This window comes from Corvus moneduloides, chromosome 1 (assembly GCF_009650955.1).
Source record: "Corvus moneduloides isolate bCorMon1 chromosome 1, bCorMon1.pri, whole genome shotgun sequence".
NCBI lineage: Eukaryota > Metazoa > Chordata > Aves > Passeriformes > Corvidae > Corvus > Corvus moneduloides.
The window spans coordinates 119135018-119153339 of NC_045476.1; the positions used below are offsets into that span (position 1 = coordinate 119135018).

Sequence of the window (18322 nt, forward strand, 5' to 3'; positions counted from 1 at the left end):
TACAATCCATTAAAGATACAGACTTAAACCTTATAGGGTATCAGTCATTCATGCTCATAAACCTATAGGGATAATTCATATCAAATATGTTCCTTGTTCATATGATATTACTTTAATAAATCCCCAAAGTTCCTAACACAAATCACAATTGTAAAAATAGAGTGCACAGTAAGAATGGAGAAAAATAGCCAGGAGGCTAGGAGAGATCTGTATTAAGCCCATCCCATTCTGATTAATTCCAGAATTTTAATGCTTGCAGATGCATTAATTGGCAGGTGTTCATATTTGTATGTTTTAAGACCTTTTGAATGAGGTATCATTTTCCATATAAAACAGTCTGGTGGGTATTTGCTATTTCTAGTCTGTAGATATTTTATATTACACTACCAGCCCTGTATTTGATACATTTATGAAACACAAAGCACTACCATTTGTAGAGATTTATTCGTGTATCATTTTTCCCCAGATTTGCCAGAACACCATCATGTTCGTGTTCTGAAGGTTAATGCCCAAAGTCAAACAGACAGAAGCCAAATGCTGCAAGGTTTCCAAGATTAGGACTGATTCCCTTCACGAAAATAAATGATTCCTGCCATGTTCAGTGATTTTGTGCAGCACTACTCACGGCTGAGTGAGTGCATCAATACTGTAGTCCTTACATGCTGTACATACTGATGACACTCTGTGTTAACTTGATTGACTGAGCAGTATACTGGAGAGGATGCACCTGCGAGAGATGTGCAGACATATATATTTTTATTCTGGTTTTGAAACATTTTGGTTTTACTTTTTTTTTTTTTTTCTTGGAAGTCTTAGTTTCACATTTCAGGGGTTATCACGTTGTGCTGTTAAGGTAGAGGAAACAGTTACGTGCTTCTTTGTTGTCAAAACTGGATTGGAAAATGATCTAAGGTGCATCTTCTTTCTCTATTAAAAAAAGGGAAAAAAGCCTGAATTTATATTTTAAAAGAAAATGACATAAAGAGGATGAGTGTGAAGTCTGGCAAGTCAGTAGCTGTGTAAATTATGCTTATTTTAAGGGTTTCAGTTTAATGGTAGAGAAATGTCATGTGTAATTCACTTACAAACATTATTTTTTGCTACAGCTTTATGTTTTGTTATCGTTTTTGTAGGCTTTAAGACAACAGCAGAAAAGAAGAAATGGAGTCTCAATGATGGTAAACAAGACTGTTCCTCGTGTTGTTTTGACACCATTAAAGGTGTCCGATGAGCAGTCGGATTCACCTTCAGGTAAATAGCTAAAGGACCGTCTGCAAGATCAGCTCTAGTCACAGAGCCTTCTTCTGAATCAGCTGTGTAGCATACAGAATTTGGAATTGCTGAAATAGTATTTCCACTGGGTGGCTTTGTTTAACATCTTTATTTCCTTATCAAGTCTCATGTCTCAAGGATGGAGATTTTTCGTTAATAAAGAATTGAAGGCACACAGTAGAATGACAATTGGTAATATCAGCAGCTTTAAAGGAATGCAAAGTAACATTTTGTTTGGCTCTGGAGCTCTAATGGAGGACCACATGCTGGTATTCAATGCCATAAAAAGAGGAGGGGGGGGAAGGCAAGCTTCTCTGTGAATGTGAATTTGTGTCTCAGTTCGGCGTTGCAATACTCAAATCCTTTTGTTAGCTTTTCTTCTTTTATACCGTGCTTATCACTGCAGCATAACCTTGACCTTTAGCTCTGGTGGTTAAGTTGCTTCATTTTAAGAGATTTCTGTGTCTATGTCTAACACAAATTGACAATTGTTTTTCCAAATACATCTTTTCTTTAAATGTTTCTTCACAAAGAAATGATCTTTTTTCAGCCGTGGATTGCTTTACTGCCCCATAACTTGAGGTTAAAATATTTTTTAAAATACCTCTTGGGCATTTTAGAACTATGTTTTTTTTATTAGATCAGTGAACATTTTTATTGACTATGGGTTCAGTAAACTTTAGTTTTCAGCACTTAATTGATTTATTGAGCTTTTACTTCCAATTCTTCTGATGAGTAGGAATTGTATTGTGACCAGAAAAGTATATTGCCTTTCAGCAAGAAGATGTCAATTTTTTTTAAATCCTATTTTTGTTTTGTTTACGGTGTAGGGGGTGCTGAGGGGATTGTTAGTAAAAGTGCAAAAGCATCACATTTGAGGGATTTTATTTTTTTCAAAGGATCTGAATCTAAAAATGGTGAAGCAGATGGTTCTGATAAAGAGATGAAACATGGGCAAAAGTCTCCAACTGGAAAGCAGACAAGCCAGCACTTAAAGAGGTTAAAAAAATCTGGTTTAGGTGAGTAGGAGTAAAATAAATATCTTACTTATATTTTTATAATCTCTGTGTTCTCTTGAAAAGTTTTATTTTTCTGTTTACTTGTCCCTTTTTCAAACTCAGCAGCTGACCCTCTCTCAAGAAGAGATCTTTCTGTCTACCTGGAAAATCCATGGTCAATTTTTTTTTCCTCCTCAGAATGATTGTCTGTAGTCGCTTTTGAAAGTTTGACAGAGCTAAGCAACTGCAGGCAGAGAAGTGATTTAGCAATTAGAATCTGATTGTTACGTAATGAGTTTTTGGGGGATGGAGGCAGGGTGTAACAGAAATTCTTTCTTTGTGGTGAATTTGCTTGCCATCTAATGTGCATTTATTCCCAGAGTTAGTAGCATATTTGCTTACATCCTTGCCCTGTTAGGAGATAACCTTCTCTTTTCTTCATTTGCATTATTGCATGTCATATAGAGATTTGGCATAAAATTTTTGGTTGGTTCTCCTTCTTTGGCTGATTTATTTCTTCATTGGATCTGTAATTATTTTGAAGCTACATCTCTTGAGGTGGTAGATACAGTTCTGGTTTTATTTTCTGTGGGTTTTTTAGCAAGGTTCATGGATCATGTTCTGTAATTAACAAAGAATTTTCTCTGAAGAGATGCTAAGAGTAAATTCTCAATCTCCATGTGATAGGCAGATTTTCCTGCCCTGCATGAAATTTAATTGCAAAAGTTCCCTAGGGAGCACAAAATATAGTGTTCACTAAGACTCTTGTCTCTGCTTAAGTAAAGTCAAATAATGACATAACTGTTTCTTTATCTTTACTGAGTACTTTTTGCGTTCAGCCGAGTGCTGAATCATTTAGAGAAGTATTTTGCAATGTGGCCATGTTGGAAAAGATAACCAACAAGCTTTTTGTCATGGCTAAATCCTAAAAGTTATTTTCTGTCTGTCTTTGTGGGGATAAGATTGTTCTTCTTTATTAGTCATCCATCCTTGTCCTATTTTTATACATAATGATCCTGTAAATTAGCTCCAAGGCACTTCGCTTCCTAAATGCCATGAGTGATTTGTTCAGTATGGTATTGCCAGTTCCTGGAAATGTAACCTACAAGCCTTACTGTATCACAGCCTCCCATGAAAGTGTACTTTGGTTTCATACATGATCTTTCTGCAGATTATCAGTCAGTCCCATATGGACAGATACTTCTCTATGTTGATCCAACAGCATTATTCTAAATAGACAATACTCCTTCAGTATAACAGCTTTTGCTGTGCAAAGTTATGTTCAATGTTAGATGATTTCCTGTAATTTTTCTCTACATTTAAGACTGAGATACATCATTTCAAGTATACATTCCTCCCCATCTTCAGATACTACATCAGCTGTTGGCTAATGATATCAAATGAATTCATTAGGGGTTTTCTTGGTGGATTTTGGAAAATAAATTCTCTGGCCTTTTGGGACACCACACATGGAATGCAGGGAACTTCGTATAAGGTTTAAGCGTTTCTGTTCTTGTACTTGCTGAAATGTTTCTCTCATGACACAACATTTCTTGGGATGCTAAAAGTGCAGTTGTAGAGCAGCTTTGAGAATGGGTCCAGAGTCCTTTATAGTGCACAATTCAGCTCCAGATACTGTTTCATTGTCTGAAACTCTGCTGATCTGCCCAACATTCAGTACATGTTGTGTTTGATAGACTTTCTGAGCTCTGATTAAATATGACTTTTCTTCCCTTTTAGTTAACAGATTCTTCCAACTGTGTGATTTCTGTCCTTTTTCTGTTTTCATTTTTATACCTTGATGTAGAACCATGGTGCTCCCATCTCCTTACAGTTAATTCTCTATGTTGGAGACTGTTCTCGTATTTTCCAAGGCTGCAAGCCTGAATTTCTCTCTTGTCTTACAGCTCCTATTTCTGATCTGGACAGTGATACCTCTGAACTATATAAGGATTCAAAATGCCTTTCTCTGTGGAAAACAACGTAGAAAACATTGGCACATGTTTTGTCATAAACTCCTCTCAGAGCTCTGATTAGTGATGCAGTAGTGTCATGCTTCCATGCTGCTCCCAAATACTTCACTACATCTTATTACAAACTTGGGACCTGCTGTACAGATCCTAAATTAGCCATAGGAAGGGTGCAGGAGAGAAAATTTGTTGTTCTTCTGAACAGATTTTGAGGATTATTTTTTTTAAATAGGAGTGTGGTGGGGATCCACAGTTTGCTACTGGCCTAGAATTAATACACACATTTCTTCCAGAAGTTGATAAAACCTCCATAGTATTCTGTAAGTGATGGCAGGTCAAATAAATCAGAAAAGTTAGGTTTGTCTTTTTTTCTTGGGCTTTTCACGCTCTGAGAATATCTGCCACTGAAGGATGTTACTGATTTTGCAGTCATGTATCTTATTTGAGTTTGGATTATCTCTGTGTATATGCCTTCCCATAGGATATGAAGTGCTAGCTGGGGAAAATGTTACTCTATTTTGGAGTCACTTAGAAGAGGGGGATATGTATTTTGTATTGATTAAAGAAGAGAATATACATACAAGCATTAAAATTCAATACATCATACAACTTGTGTTATGCTCAGGGACTGTGTTCTTTCTACATTTATATTTAGTGGGTGGAACAGATGGTGCAGATAGTTTATTGTGATGCATTCATGAAAATGGGCACTTTTTCCATGCGATTGTCCTGTGTAACAGGGCATTCATTTGTTGGTAATGGAGTCTTTGCTGTACTGAAATAAAGTATGTTGGAAATACGTGTTGGAAAAGGTTATCCTGTGCTGAGTGCAAAGTAGTCCTCGTCTCATTCAGGTACTATTGTCTGCTGAAAAATAAAATAAAATTACAAGAATGTTTGCAGGAGGCTGTGACTGAAGTAGAGCTTTTAGAATTTACCAATCTGCATTTTCTTGCATATGTATATTTTGTGGTTACAGACTTTCAGGGAAGAGACCACCACAGGTCCTCTAAGAAATCTCAAGCATAATTGCATTCCTGCTATTAATGTTACTGTTAAGTAGCTTGTAGCATTTGAGACATTCCTAATAATCAGTATGCCCAAATTTTCTCATTTTTAAAGCATAATTTATTCTTAACATGTCAGTTGTGATTGTTGCTGAGAGGTCCTATGTAAATGCCAAATGCCATCATTGCTCATAGCAGCAGAATAATCTTTAAATCACTTTTTTAGAGATTCTGATGGAGTGTGTGTTTTACATAGATCAGATCCCTCTTATACCATCTTTGAAATATTTGAAAGTACCACGGACTGAAACCTGAAAAAGTTTCGGGGGGGGGGGGGGGGGAGGGCGGCGTTTAGAAGCTCTTGAGTTTTTCCAGCCACATCACCTGGACTTGGATGTATTAAAACTTAGAGGAAAAAAGGATTGTAGCAGTATATATACCTTGAAGCAGGTAGCTCTTTAAGAAGCTTTTAAAAGGTATCTTCTAAATATTATCCTTGAAATACTAACAAAATCAGACCACACAGGATCTCCAGTGGTCATCTAATTTGCTCATCAGTCATAGGTCAAAATCAGATATGCATCTGTCATTACTGACAGGTATTTGTCTGACATATTCTTACAAGGTTTCCACTGATGGAGACTGTAATACCTCCCTATGGATCTAATCCAGTGTCTCCTTGTTCTTGGTGGGTGAAAGCTTTCTTTTCCCAGTATCTTAACAGATATACTTCTTACTGTGCAAGAATTTAAGCTGATAGTCCTTCTGTCCACTGGGTAAAGTAAGAAGACATTGTTCTGTAGCACTGTGCATGAGCCATATGTGTATTTCCCTTTCCCTCTGCTGGGTCTTTATCTTACTCCTGGGTTTGTACTGTCCCTCACATACTCTGTTTTTTAATCTCATAACTCCTGCTGCTGCCTTCTGTGTGTTGATCATTTTAGATCATCAGTTCTTAGGAGAATTCTGAAAAATGCATGCTTTCAGACATTAACATATTAAATATTCTCATCTCTTTGATCATTCTCTATTCACAGAGGTAGTTTTATCAGGTGCAATGGGACAAGTTGTGCAGGCCATAGGGCGCTGCTGATGATAACAGAGAAGCTGACCATAATGATTGATTCACATCAGCCTCATCAAGTAGCCTTTTGCTTGAAAATAGGTGCTTATATAATTATTGGTGGTGATATGACAGGATTATTTTCTGCGGCTGCTCATTTGAGTTGGTCTCGAGCTGGAAGTAAGAATATGTCAGCTGTGATGTTGAGTGGAACATGGATCCTGTAAGAGGTCAAGAGACAAATGCAGGGAATATAAAAGCTGTGACACCTAGAATAACACCTAGAAAAGGCTGTGTTACCCTTCTCAGAGTACCATTTCTCTAGTGCTTACTGTATTATACAATAAAAGCTAAAAACTTAAAAAGAAGTCTTGTTCCTACTCTCTTCCTTTATTTATGTTTAAAGTTATTTCTGTTTATTTACTCCAGGACATTTGAAATGGACCAAAGCTGAGGATATTGACATAGAAACTCCGGGATCTATTCTAGTGAACACTAACCTGAGGGCTTTAATAAATAAACACACCTTTGCTTCTTTACCTCAGCATTTTCAACAATACCTCCTGCTTTTGCTTCCAGAAGTAGACAGGCAGGTAAGTAGCATCGTACAATATTTCTTTTTTTAATAAGACTTTTTTACAGTGTGTTTGTGTAGGCTGATTTGACTGACTAGGAATTGTTCCAGGACAGAGTAAGGAGAAAAATTCAGTTCTTTCTTAGGTAAAACTGTTAGATGTAGAATGACTGTGAAGTTTTATCTATTAAAACCAGCTCCTGCTTCTTTGCTTCCTGAAAACTGTGCAGCTCCCTGATTTGACTAAATGGAAACTGGGCAGCAAATCTTTCAAACTTGCCAAATCACTTAATTAGCTTTTCTACCTATGGTGTTGAAGATAAACTTCTCATTCTCAAGCCTTGCTTTATTTTGGGTCTCTTTTCACCTGTGGTCATCCTTGGTGCTCTACCAGCAATGTCCAGGTCAATATTAGTTCTGTTAGTTTGTTCTCCTGCCCGCCGCCTTTCACACAAGCTTATGGATGCTTTCTCAGCTCCAGTGCACTGAGTCCACTCATTCACACTTTTGTAAGGAATATCTTCTCCGGAGCTTAAGGCTTTGTGCTCAGATCTGTTGAGGAAAATGATTTGGAGAGTAACAGGCTGGAAATAAAATTTCAGTTTCATGATCTTTCCTACAATGTCTGTTCCTTCCTGCATTTGGTGGTAAGATTGCAGGGTTTCTTAGAGTGATAAAAAAGGCTTTCCAGCATGTCTAGTAGTTAAAACAGAAGAGAGAGTGCAAACCAATTTCATTTGCTCACTTGCCTCACTTAGGGATTCAAACAGTCTTACCATTTTCAATGATGAATACTCATACACTTAATTCAGACTCATTAACCTACCCAAATAGGGCATTATATTTTTTGCAGATGGTCAGTATCCCTCTTTTAATGTAATAACTTGAGAATGCAGATAATTTAAATGACTAATTAAAACCTGCATCTAAAATAAATATTTCATTTCAGTATTGCAAGTTTCATTTCTTAAACTGTAAGTAGTTAGTCTACCACTAAAGCAGGGAGAAGAAATGCAATATGACACAAAAAGAGAAAGAACAATTGTACTGATGTACATTTACTCAGCCTCTTATCAAATTAGATACTATATGTTGTGGATGGTAATTATGCATTTAATAACAGAATGCTTGATAAGGAACATCAAAACAAGATCCATAGGACAAACAGTATAAATGTACTTATTCTCAAGCTCCCACAATGCAGTCAAAGTCAATATTGACAAGTTTTAAGAAAACTTTTTTCCCTGCTGTCAAACAGATTTTGCTTAGTGCCCAGCACACATTTTCCTGATAGTTTGGATTTTTTGTTCTCTTTCCAGTTAATTCATAGAAGAGATTAAAAAAAATGTACTAGGTAAAATCATGTTTTCTCTCCAAGCATCAAAGACCCAATGTTCATAAATTACATTTCAAGTATGGGGTCTTTATTTAGAAGTTTTTTACATTAAAATTTATTTTTAACAATGGAGTATCTACAGCTGACAAGCCACTTACCTTCTTATCAGTGTTCTTACAGCAGAGTTTTTTGGCAAGAAAATCAAGAGAATATTTGTTGAATTTAAACATGCCTCACTAGTTAAAAGCAATGCATTTTTTTAACTTTTATTTCAAAAGGCATTCAAATAATGCATATAATACGTTATTTCAGAGGCCCAACACTACATAATTGGACACTGTTACTTCACAAGCAAACATTGTGATGAGACATTTGCAGGTGTCCTTCCATCTGTCATCTTCTCGCAGCATTCTGTGGATTTGTGTAGCATACCAGGTTTTCACCTGCATTTGGAAGGCAGGAGTCACCAGTCATCTCTGGAAGTGTAATGGAAATGTTTGGCCTCTAAGTGTGATAGTTTGAAAATTGTTTTCTGGTGGAGAGTGGAATAGCCCTGAACCTTCACTTTGCAGAAGTCATAGCAGAGAAAGAAATGCATCTCTTTTCTTGATGTCTTGAGAATACATCCTTGGCTATGCCTAAAGTGTGGCATCCCAGATACAGACTGATGAAAGCAATTGAGCTGATGTTCTTTTCCTTCCCATGGCAAGTGGAAAATGCCAGTGTAGTGCTCAAGGATCAAGTAAAAGGAGAGAGAATTTCAGCCAGGGAGCTCTGGTGGGAGTCTCTGTTGTTGGTCACTCTGACTGAACAAGGCAAGGGTATTCAGTTTTCCTCTTATTTCTACTTTCTAAATCAAATGGGGTATCAGGCAAGCAAAAATGGCGCAACACTATTCTTTGAGTTAGCTGCACATCTCTGGGGGTTCAGTTTTGTTGTTTTATATCGTCCTTTTCTTGATTCGTCTGAGAATTCTTATTTCTGTTCTTCTGGCTCAGAAGGGTTTCCTCCCTGTGTGCTGCTCTGCAGTTGGCTGCTGTTGTCTTCCCCAGAGAAAGCTGCATTTCTGTGTTGCCATGTGGATATAGTATGTGAAGTACAGTAATAAATGGCACTATAAAAATGTAATAGAGTTATGCTATTTGTGTATATATAGTGATCTGTGAAATAAATTACTAGTGAAGTGCCGTCTCATTTAGGCTTTATTACAGCTCCACATAGAAAAATCCCGTGATGAATGATTCTTTGTCATTTCTGTCATAAACACCATTTTTCTGGGTGGTATAACTCCTCCTCCTTAAATCGTACTCAGCCAAAACTTGTCATGCATATGTCAGTTTGAATAAGCATTTTTAGAAACCATTAGTTAAGGGAGTTGAGGTTTTCTATTTTTTTGTGTGCAAGTGTTTATTGTAAATAAATTACTTCTGTCCCAACCTTGGTTAGTCTCGTGTGTTCAAGAAGAGTTCAGGGACAAGTTAGGAGCTTGTTGGGATGTGTTTTCTGATCTTTCTTTTGTTTTCAAGTTTTTTAGTTGCTATTGGGGAGCTATTGGAGCTCATGGAACAGAAAGCCTTAGGAAAGATGTCCCAGAATGGAAGAAATTGAGAACAAGTCTTCTGATGTTCATGCTGTCATTTTTCCTACTCCAGCTAGATTTTTGACAAAGTGGAAGAATAGGATCATTGCCCTTTTTTTTTCCTTGGTAAAAGATAAACCATATCATGAGTTATATTCACAATTTAAATTGATTTCAGCTTGTATATTAGTTTAAATTTTAATAGCAATGAGGCCTTGTGTAATTTTCTGTATTCAAAATGCCTATGAAAGAAATTGGAGCAAGTTGGCAGTTATGGTAGATGCATTTTATCAAGGATTTTATTTGTTTTGGTTTGGGTTCAGAGGGAATTAGTATGTAGACATTGTTCAAATGACAGAAACATAGAATGTCCTGAGTTGGATGGGACCCATGAGGATCATCCAGTCAAGCTTCTCACCCTGCACAGGACAGCCCCAAGAATCACACCATGTGCCCTGTCCAAATGCTTCTTGAACTCTGTCAGGCTGGTGCTGTAAGCTCTTCCCTGGGGAGCCGGCTCCAGTGCCCAAACAGCCTCTGGATGAAGAACCTTTTTTCTAATATCCAACCTAAACCTCCCCTGGCACGACTTCAGGCCATTCCCTCAGGTCCTTTCACTGGTCACCACAGAGAAGAGATCAGTGCCTGAGAAGCAGCCATGTCCCAGACTTGTCTGTTTAGCAGACTACTCCAAAATCTTGCATCACTGGATACTGGGAACCTCATGACTGAAATTTGAACATGCAGATTTTCAGCTCTTTGTTAATCTGTATGAATTCAAAGGCTCAAAATCCTTGAAGCTCAGCGGATACAGAAGCCTGTTGAGTGATTCCCTGGGAGATCTATATGACTGAGCTGGAGATATAGAAAACATGCAGGTGTAGAAGCGATATGAAAAGAAAAGTGTCTGCACAAGAGATTTCAGTTATCACAAATTCCAGCAAAGTGTTTCTCTTTACAGCTCTAATTAGAACATTCTACAGCTAAACATCAATGGATTTTTCATCAAATACCTGCCTCTGACATTGATACATCAAGCTGATAATTACGTGTAACAGAAGCTTTCTTGACCACCTCTCAGTAAAACTCACCTTCAAAGCAGGAAGTTTCTCTCTGTAGGTAGATTGCTGTGTGGCATCAGTGAGTCTTTAAATTTTAATTAACCAATGTATATTGTGCAAGGATGAGTAACAGATCTGTACAACAGGTTGCTGAAAAGGAATGGCAGTTGGCAATATTGTGTCTACACCAGCTTTCCTTTTTGGTGCTTCTGGAAAGTCAAATTCTGCTCTTAACACCGGAGTATGGGCAAAAGGAAGGGAAACACACCCACCTACTTAGCTTCCAAGAAGAGAAGTGCAGCCTTACCTGAAGAGTAGCAGAAAGCTGAAGTGATTTTACTAATCCTGAGAGAGTTAAATAAAATGATCTTTCCTGAATGCTCTGGGAAAAAAAAAAAGTATCTTTCTTTCCAGACTCTATGACTGCTTAACACCTTTCTGATCTTTGAGAATTTAATTTTGTTTATCATTTTCTCTTCTGGTAATATTGGACTCTTTTTAGCCTCTTGTGATTTGCACCTGCCCTGCCCTTTCACACAGGATGTGAATTTCTTCCTAGAAAAACACTGCAAAGCCTCCTCAGATGTGTGTGTTAGGTAGCAGTGCCATTTTATCAGACCAAATCTATTCAGGAAGAGCATTTAAAACAGTAGAGAAAAATCCCAGTAATAGCTATATCTTGTCTCATCTTTACTTGTTTAATGAATGAAATTTAGCAATTTTCTTTTATGTACAGTTTATAGATATTAAAGTTAGTTACTTAAAAACTTCAGTATTCTTAAGGAATTACCTAAGTCAGGTAGTATTGCAGAAGGGCCTGTGAATATTTCACATTTGTAGCAGGTCAGTCTACTAAAAAGAAAAACATGATGCACAATTCAAAGGATTCTAAAATGGGTCAAAACCCACTTTATTCTCTTTCTTTTAATTTCTAAATCAGTGAATCCCAAAATAATTCCTGTCTCTTGGGTCAGTGCTAGTATTGCTATGCAATAACATCACAGTATCCTTTTATTTCAAGGTTGGTGCAGGTTCTGTGTTTCTGTCTTGGCCTGTTTGATTTGGGTTGGTGCTGGCACTTCCAGTTTGACTCTGTCACCTTGCAAAGATTCCTTCTCACCTTGTGTTGAGAAAAGGCACAGGGTGATGTCAGTTAGTGATTTACTCTGGTTTAAAATAATAAGAAGTAATTCTGGGAGAGGTTATCTACAGAACTCCAATGCAAACCTCTTTGTTTTCATGCAGTATGAATCAGCTTAATATCTGTTCCTACAGTTTGAGCAATGATAGCAAAAGGTAACAATTGTTTTTGATGTGCAAAATTACTCCAACTCCCAAGCACATCAGCTGGAATTCTGTGGTGGAGAGTGGGTAATGAATATTGCAAAATATTCTTTTCTTTGTAAAAGACAAGAAGAGAAGTCTGGTATCTGACATTCTGAACACTTAGTACGTATCATGCTGTATATTCGTTTTATATCAGAAGAGAGTAAGCAAAGCTTGATTTACACAGTTTCTTTCTTGTAGCAATGTAACCATCTCCCTGCTTGTTTTATTAACTTCATCAGTGCTTGAGGATTATACTTGCCATTGGTATTTTGCAGAATTTCCTTTATAAAAAGACCAACTGCAGAAATTACTGCTGTGTGTATTATTTGCTTCCAGGTTTATTTTATGTTTCTTTCCATGGAATTATTGTGTAGTGGTAGTTAAATGGTTACCTTATCTTGCTTAGCTACCATTTTTGCTGATACTACAACCCTTTAGCTGTGTCCTTTTCCATTCTCTATCATCAGTAGCTTTCAAATATTTATTATTATGTTCCTGTAAATGTTTGAGTTTTACACTGAAATAGTTTTAGGGTTATGACAAAAGCATTTAGTTCAGAGGAGAACATTTGCAATTGAAGGTTAAATGTAACATATGTCATCTGCACCTAAGCAGATTTAAAAAGCTGTTAAATTGGCACCCTTGTGTGTGCAGTAATTGAAGGTCATTTTATGTCACATTTCTCCCTTTAGCTGACATTTTTTCTTCGGTTTTACTGGTTGATGTGGACAGCATGGTGTCGTTGTAATGTGCTTTATTTGTACAGCTTTATTAGGGTAGTTTTAATGCAGGTATCTTGCAGACTAGATATATATAGACATTCCGAAGATTTAAGCTGCCTTTTCAATCAGATTCTGGGTCTGATTCCTGAGCTGAGCTAGCCAAGGGTTTTCAAACAGGTTACTGTTTGTAACTGACCCTCTGTCCTTAAGAGCAAGTTAATATTATTTTACCTAACACACCTGTATGGATGGCGTATGTGTGTATTTCACAGTCATGTATTAACAGCAACCATCAGCTTCACTTTACTGAGTTGAAAGCTGAAGCATTTTACTTTAAAATCCCAGTTGTCTTTAGCTACAGGAAAGCTACTCTTTAGCTTCCCTAGGCAGTCCACAAAGGCTCACTGCAATTGCATTGCAATCTGGCTGCTCTGATTGATATGGTAATGGAATTCTTGTTTGCTTGTTTGCAGTAATCCCTAGAGGTCCTCCTTAGTATCAGTATGTCTACATATCTGAATAGGAAGCTTTACATTTTTGATTAAGTGTCATGGTTTTGTGTTTCTGCAGGCTTGGTCACTGTGTTTCAGAAGTGTGACGCGGTGTTTTCCACCTTGCCGCATCCATGTTGTGGAAGTTCTTGTTTGATTTCTAAAGCTCTAGTTACAAGCTCTTGTCACGCTTAAAATATATCTCATCTTTAAGAACAAGTTTTGCAGAGGTGTTAGCAGAACTATTGCATTTGCTTTTGTCTGTAGCAAGGCTAAACTCAGCTGGAACATCTAGTAGGACACAGCAATGGTGCTGTGCCCCCTGAAAGCTAAAAATACAAGAGCCACAGCTGTCTCTGCAGCATCCTTTCCCTTAAGTCCTTCTGATGTGTGAGGGGCCCTTCACTCAAGGTTGTTCTTCTGATGCAGACTAGTGAAGCTTTTAGTTCCCCTCTTGTTCCCTTCAAGCAAGTTTTATAAAGTACGGTGCACAGCTGTTAGTGCTTAAAAAAAAAGAGGACTTTGAATGCAATGCAAGCCCCATTTACATTTGACAGAATTACTAGTATTTTAGAAAGAGAACTGATAAAGCGCCTCCCTTCCAGTGGGAAAGTAAGTGCCTCACATAAGTGCCTTTTTAAAACACTGTGCTAGGAGCTGTGTTACGAGAGTATAACTAATGTGTGGACATAAGTGGTAACATATATTGGCACAAGAGACTGACGTGTTCCAAGTTATGGAGCTGTGAAGGATGCACTGCAGTACTGCAGTGTGTAGTGTTCCAACTGTGCCTCCCTTGCAAAGTGCACATCACATTAAGTGATGTGAGTCGGTCTGCAGGGCCTCCAGTGTTGCCACTGTAGGGCTGCACTGGAATTAGATGGAGAACAGAACATTCCTTACCGTTCTGAATCTGAAGACAGCCAGGGACTGGAAACAGGATGTTGGATGCAGGTGCAGCAAAAAGAAGAGTGAGCGGAAGTGATCCGTCCATGCTTCTGCAGCAAAAGGAAGATCAAGCAGAAGTGATCCATCCATGCTTCTGCAACAATCTCTCCCCCTCTTCACCCTTACTCTCACCCTCTTTCTGCTTCTCCCATCGCCTTTCCCTCCCCTTACCCTTTTCCAATATATTTGTTTGGCTTAAATACAAAAGGGAAAAAAGAAGTTGAGACTTTTTTTCCTAATTATTTCACAACATTACTGTTCTTTGAATTATTTAGACTCAAATTTCATTTAGCTTATTCTGTCTTGTGTTAAGGACATGCAGCCATTTGTTTGCATGGAAGGACAGTGTTTTCTAATGCCTGGAAAAAAGGAATTGGAGGCAGGATTTTCATTTTTGACACTCATCAAAGATGCCTGACTAATTTTAGATGCTTACATGTAATTTCCCCTCACCTTATGCTTCTTGGGCTCAAAGGTATAAGTCTATAATTTTAATTAAAAGCTAGGTGAATAAACCCTGGCTGTTTATGTCCCTTTTCCTGCACTCTCCACATAATATGAGCATTCTTGGATAATTTAATATTGTTTAACTTTCTCTAGTCATCTTACCTTAAACAAGTTCCATACATGCTTGTCTTGGTCACAATCCATGTATGTTTTTCTATTTTGCCTGTTTTCCCCCCAGGCTTATGTGTCTTTTCTAGTACCTTAATAAATACTTGCTTTTTGCTGTGTGTTCTGACATGCTGGGGTTCACTAATTATGTGGAGTATGTATTAGAGAAAAAGCTTTTAATTGTTACTTCTAGAATTTGAATGCAGTTAGAAGGTACTGTTTGCTGCATGTTTTTTTCTATTTTGCTTGGGTTTTGTTTCATTTTAAAACATGCTTTATCTTTTCATTTTGCCAGATTTATTACTTGCCTAAAATTCTTCATCTAATTTCTTGCATCTGAGCTCCAACAGATTGGATTCTATTGTCTTTTTTGACACTACAGTGTATTGGAATGAATATAGCTATCCCACTTGTCTTCTTGATTTAGACAAGGTCTAAATTAACAAGTCACATTTCATTTTGAAAACATATGTTTGCAATTCTTCAGTCTTACTCGGCATATTTCCCACTTTAGTGAAGATGGAAAAGGTCTTTGTTTCTTTCTCTAAAAGATGCTTCTTGCTTTTCTCCTCATGTCTGAAGCAATTATTCCTGTAGTAGGAGATATTTTCTTTTTCATTCTTTGATGTTTTACTTCGAAGTTTAATCTGGTTATTTTTTATAGGACTAAAGTAATACTCAGAATCACTTTCACCATCTGTCTTCAAAATCTGTCTCTTCATTTTGTATTTGAAGGCAGACTGTTTATTTTATGTCGATGATCAAGTGGGAATGACAAAGAGCTTTTCTGGTAAGGATTGATAACTTCATAATCAGAACTGAGGAAAAGTAGCCATATTCTGGGTCATGTTACCCTTTGCTGTGAAAAGGTGAGACCCATGGAAGAGAACTTACACAGAGTGAACATGAACACCCAAGCTGAGGTACATCAGAATTGCTGAGAGAGCCATAGGATGATTTGATATCTATCCATGTCACCTCCCCAGACCTGAAGTTGTGATGGCTGACTTTGTTCTGGCAGCAGCTCTTGAGTCAGACCATCTATTGCTGTCTGCTGTATTTATATATGTATATAGTGTTGGATGTGTCTCTTACCATTCATGTATTTCTCAGTGTTAGTGTGGCTATTTTGTGGTCACAATAGCAAAAAGGTCCTGATAATTACATCTTGTCAGGAGTATTTTTCTTATATTCCTGTTTATAAACCTCCTGTTCAGAAACTCTGCCATTGTTGGCTTTAAATACATGGTAACTGACTTAAGAAAGGATGGATTTTTCATCAGTCATAGCACTGTGTAAATGTGTGCATTTTTCTGTTTGAGATGAGCCTCTGAGTGTTGCTTATCTTCAGGCAAAGAAGCAGTATTGTGGCTGTGGGTTTTTGCAAGGCCTGTCTTTTTTAAATACTCTGTGTCTTCAGCTGCATTACTTCTTCCACATCCCTACCATCTGTGTCCTCAAGACCTGAAATCATCAGTGTTTTGTATTAAACTTGGTAATTACCAACTCCTTAACTATTCATTCCCCTCCTATTTTTGTTTCTCTCCAGTATTACACCGTGCCTTTCTCTGCACATTTCTCTTTCCTTTCTGTTTTATGTATATCAGAACTGTTGACAAGCTTTTGCTTCTCTTGAAACAAAAGACAGGCAGAGAAGAAAATGAGAGTGGTTGTTGCCCTCAAGGGGACCACCATGTGTGCAGACCTCTTCTATAGGGTGGATTAGGGTCTAGTTCAGATTTTAGGGGTGAGAGAAGAGGCAGTGGCGTGAATGCCATTGTGATGTGAGTTTAACAGACCATCCCATCTAGCTCCACGCTCATAAGGCCACGCCTAGAGTACCTTGTCCAGTTCTAGGACTTTGCCTAGTTAAGAGAAGAGCCAGGGGCAGTTTTACCAATGTGTATAAAAGGACGTGACACAACCAGAGGCAATAGGTACAAACCAAAAGGCAGGAGCTTTCATATGGACATAAAGTAAAACATTTATTAGTGAGGGCACAGGCTGCCTAGACAGGTTGTGAGTTCTCCATCCTTGGATATATTAAAAACTAATTGATTTTTATTTCCATCTGAAGTGTGTTATTATAGTTCAATAACACAAACATGTTATTACTTTCAATGTGGTTCTTCCAGGTCTGAGATAAATGAAAGGCTTGTGCCTTAACCTGATAGGTTATCTATCACACATACAGGTACTTCCTGTGGATGGGGTTTTGTGCAACCTGGCCTAGTGCAAGGTGTCTCAGGCCATGGCAGGGGGCTGGAACTAGATGATCTTTTAAGGTCCCTTCCAACCCAAACCATTCTTTGATTTAGTGTAGGAAAGCATACACCGTTTTGTGCTGGAAATTATGTGGGTTATTCCATTTCTAAAATCTAAATCAAATTTGAAAATATGGTCATGAAACAGACCATATTCAGCAGAAACATCTGTTCAGTCAGCCTTTAAGCAACAACACCACCAGGGAGGCTGCACTAAAGAAAATACCCTTTCATTAAATAAATACTATTAAGTCATCATCTTCAGTATTCAGCATGCCCAGTTCGGTTCAGAAGCTGTGGAAATAATCCAGAGAAGGGCACTAAAATTTTTATGCACAAGCCATAAAAATGTCTAAAGAAAAATTACTGGACTTGAGTCTACTTTAATCTACCAGAACAAAATTAAAAGTGAAGAGCGTCAAGTTTAATACAATCAACTGCTGTATTTCATACAATAGACAACTAACCCATGGAAGTCTTTTGCATACTAAAAGTTAGTATTGATTGCTGCCACAGTTTAACTGATATAAATAGAAGATGGTGGATGCATATATATGAGTAGCAGCCACAGTTAGATCAAACAGTCTGAAATATTTATGGACATTAAAATTCCCTTTCTCAGTCTTATGCCAGCTAAACTAAATAGAAAACTTTTATTTGACAGCTTTCCTAGTAATTGGCTATTATGTGGTCTTTCACAAGCTTTATCTGCATAATCTGTTCCTTGCAATTATCAAGGGTTAGCTCAACCTCTGCTTTGATCTGATGTTGTTACCATATGGTACCACTCAGATATGATTAAATGCTGAAAAATACAGTATCTCTGCTTAGCATTGAGTTGTGTAGCAGAAACACTACCATCAGAAGTGCAGCCATTGTTTAACAGAACTTACAGATTTTTTGTAACAACTACAACTGCTTTTCCTTTTGATCCAAGTGCATTCACACTCATTCTCTTTTATAGACTTGCCAATTGTTAGAGCATCCTTTTAGTTTGGTCCCATTTATCACAATCTCTTTGAATAGTAGTTATATAAGTGGAAAAATGACTTTTAGATAGGTAATGGCATACTTGAACAGTCAGCACTATTCT

The 18322-nt window shown here is 37.5% G+C and overlaps 1 protein-coding gene across 5 annotated transcripts in view; it reads left to right on the forward strand.

Annotated features, from left to right (window-relative positions):
* Positions 1 to 18322, forward strand: part of ASXL3 (ASXL transcriptional regulator 3) — a 127713-nt gene that overhangs the window by 80011 nt on the left and 29380 nt on the right. For all 5 annotated transcript variants that reach the window (XM_032124428.1, XM_032124421.1, XM_032124443.1 and 2 more), the window contains 3 exons: positions 1134 to 1251; positions 2172 to 2291; positions 6740 to 6903. In XM_032124428.1, the coding sequence (XP_031980319.1) occupies positions 1134 to 1251; positions 2172 to 2291; positions 6740 to 6903 (402 nt within the window). The remainder of the gene's footprint in view (positions 1 to 1133; positions 1252 to 2171; positions 2292 to 6739; positions 6904 to 18322) is intronic.